The sequence below is a fragment of the Laccaria bicolor genome, genomic scaffold (genome assembly GCF_000143565.1).
Source record: "Laccaria bicolor S238N-H82 LACBIscaffold_192 genomic scaffold, whole genome shotgun sequence".
NCBI lineage: Eukaryota > Fungi > Basidiomycota > Agaricomycetes > Agaricales > Hydnangiaceae > Laccaria > Laccaria bicolor.
The window spans coordinates 10646-13724 of NW_001890051.1; the positions used below are offsets into that span (position 1 = coordinate 10646).

Here is a 3079-nt window from a genome sequence, read left to right on the forward strand (position 1 = left end):
CTAATTTCCATCTAACGAATCAAAAGGAATGGGGATGGGGATATCCGCAATGCGCCGCCCGTGCCATCCACCTGGGAAATCACGTAAGAGCTCATCCGTGCGAGTAAAATGGGAGTTGGTGAGGACAATTGCCGGACGCCGGGTACCATGGTTTGGACTGTGAAGATAAGCTTTCCAACCTTTCCGCGTGAGAGGTTTAGCTGTGCCTCGGTCCAGTCCCTTAGCGATGTTATGGAAGATGAGATCGCAGCCTTGAGTCCATTCCCCACGCCAGTGGTTGCAGTAATCCTCCATAATCTCGGTGGTGGGGAATAGCCAGCGATGATGTTCTGGGTTCTCAGCTGGAACGAAGCCATGGACAAGGTTCTCCTCTTGTGCCGAAATCTGATCGTGGAACAAGGGTTCGTCGTAGAACGGGGAAGAAGTGACCGCTCCCCTATGATGGACAGTGACTTGGGTTGATGGGCCGTCCATAAAGCGTTGAATCATGGGGGGACCACCATAACGTTTGGCAATCCAGGCTGTGGGGCCACCCATACTGATAAGAGCTCTAGCCTGCGGTCTCCGTAGGATATCTGCTAATTTGCCCATGTACTGGTCACGAAAAGCCGCGCCACCGTTAATGTCCTTTAGGTGTTCCTCCTGGAAGCCGGTTTCGTAGGTGCGTTTCGTAAGCTCGGATAACTCTGGAGTGGTAATGGGTTTAAAAGTCTTCAGATCACTCATCGACGTCGCCATGATGAACTTCATGTTGCGAGATATTGCCAATTCGAGGAGTTGGCGCATGGATGAAATCCCCGGATCGCAAGCTGCCCAGTACCGAAGGCGAGTCAACGTACGGTTATCAGGGAAAAGAAGAATACTGTCCCTATAGAAGGACGTATCCCAATCCAGGTTAGGCGGGATTGACCAGATGGTGCCGTGGTAGGTGATCATACTACATTCTTCTTCCAGTTTCGCAATCGCTCGTTGACGGCCAGCTGGTGTTATCGGGGTGGAACCAGCACGACGCTGTTCATAGGTTTGAGGGCGAGGAGAGGCTGAACGGCCACGACTCCGGTTGGTGGACGAAATTCGAGATGTGGGACGTGACTGCGATGTACTCGCTGAATCGCTGTCCGAGAATCCGGATCCACGTTGCCGGCTATTGGATACCATCAACCGAAGCAATCGGCCAGCGCCCAGAGAGAGCTCGTCTCGGGTACCATGCTTCCGGGGATGCATCCTGTTCAGAGGTATACCAGCGAGAGGCAACGGGAGTATGAGACGACCCTCCAAATCGAATCGTTCGCCCGGGATCGGAGCGTGCTTGTATTTATGTAACTCTCGTATTTCGTATGAGCTCCTTGTAAAGCTGCTGCAGTCCTCACTTGACTCGGTGGGACCGACAAAGTGAGGGAGCCCATCTGTGAGGTTATCCAGAGGTTCCCATCGACGGAAGAGGACAGTCGTCCCTTGGCTTTCTCTGTCCACAGTAGACGCGAAGAGAACATAATATTCCTGAGCCACGCTGATGGGAATGCGACGGCGTGACCATCCTCGAAAGTCAACCACATAATAATCCCAATCGTCGTCGAACCGGACGTCTGGGTCTGGCCGGCCTTTGACACAGGTTTCTTGGAAGAAGCGATCGTACTGTCGGATCACAGCAAATTCGTCGGACCAGTCGTCAAAGTCCGTGGAGTGGACTTCACCTCCCGTCGAGATTCGTCGTTCGTCATACGCTTGTAGAATGCGAGGGGCGAAGGAACGGAAGCGTGGGGAGCAGGATAATGAGGGTGACCATGGATAAGCAATTGGCACTCCATGCCGCAGAAGGTTCGTGACGTTGATCTCCTGCCAATGCTGTTCCAAATCCACTAATACCCCTCGTCTGCGGAAGCGCTCGAGGCGAAGGCTCTTGATCTGGTCGGCTACTGGGGCGTCGAGATCCGCTTCCCATCGAGAGATTGATACCGTCCACCATGTAAGGAAACCGAGGTAATCGACTGCTGTTCTCTTCGCAACTGCTCCTGCTGCTTGTAACTCTTCACAGCTGGAAAAACCCTGAAAGAGAATGCCTTGGTCATATGGGCGCGGGCGAGCGGAATCGCAGGGGAATGGGTGGTGTGTCGTAATCTCGTCGATGAGCCAAGACCAGAGGACGAGGTCCGCGTCGATTGCTGAGCGGGTGGGACCCGGAATAATGAAACCTTCGCTGTCGCCCTGTTCCCAAGGTATAGATGATCCCAGATCGAAAAACCAGTCCTGGCCACTCTCGCTTAAGGTCCCCTCAACCGAGTCATCCGACTTCGTGGGTATGAAGGGCCGCCAGCTAGCGTCGCGGTCGTACCAGTCCGTATCCAATGCCCATTCCATTTCTAAGAACACCCCAGTGGGTCCTGTAGCTCGGTGATCGTCCGCTTTGCGCGATCTGTAGTCCATGGCTTCCGCTGGGATCGTCATCGCGGAAGCGTTAAGAGCCATCCAAGAGTCCCCCTCGACCGTTCGGAATTCTATCGTAGGTAGGCCTCCCGAACCATCTGTGAACAAAAGATCCATGATCAGACGCTGACGATGGAAATCCGTCAACAGCACCTGACCTCCCGAAGGACGTATGAGCAGGAAATCCTCGCTCGGAAGTCAATCGAGATGAAAGACGAGGGAAGAAGAAGAAACAACGATCGAGAGATGATAAAGAAAAAGAAGAAAGGGGAAACTAAAGAAGGAAAACAAAGAACAATAAAAGAAAAGAAAGAAGCACGTGAAACTACAGTGAGCGATAACGCACTCAAGAACAAAGTACATAAGTTAAGAGCCTCAGAACATGACCATTGAGTCGTACCGACGTCAAGCCGGAAGTGATTGAGGGACAACTCGCCCTCGGATTGTGGATACTGAACTCATAAGCTGTGGGCCCGTTTGTACTCGCTCAGTACAATGGGCGCGTTTTTGAGGTAAGAAGTTGGTTCCCATGTATCAAACTGAGGACCGTATCCTTCCCAGCGAACTAACCATTCCAGTCCTCGTTTCGTTCTACGATGACCGACGATAGCCTCCACACTATATTCCTCCAATGGGGCTTTCATGCGTCGGGATT

General features: G+C 52.6%; 1 protein-coding gene across 1 annotated transcript; it reads right to left on the reverse strand.

Annotated features, from left to right (window-relative positions):
- On the reverse strand, window positions 1-2466 carry LACBIDRAFT_300221 (uncharacterized protein; the record flags this gene model as incomplete). The annotated part of the gene is made up of 1 exon (XM_001890836.1): window positions 1-2466. One exon carries the CDS (start codon window positions 2464-2466, stop codon window positions 1-3), a length of 2466 nt encoding a protein of 821 aa, XP_001890871.1.
- Window positions 2467-3079: the final 613 nt, after the last annotated feature.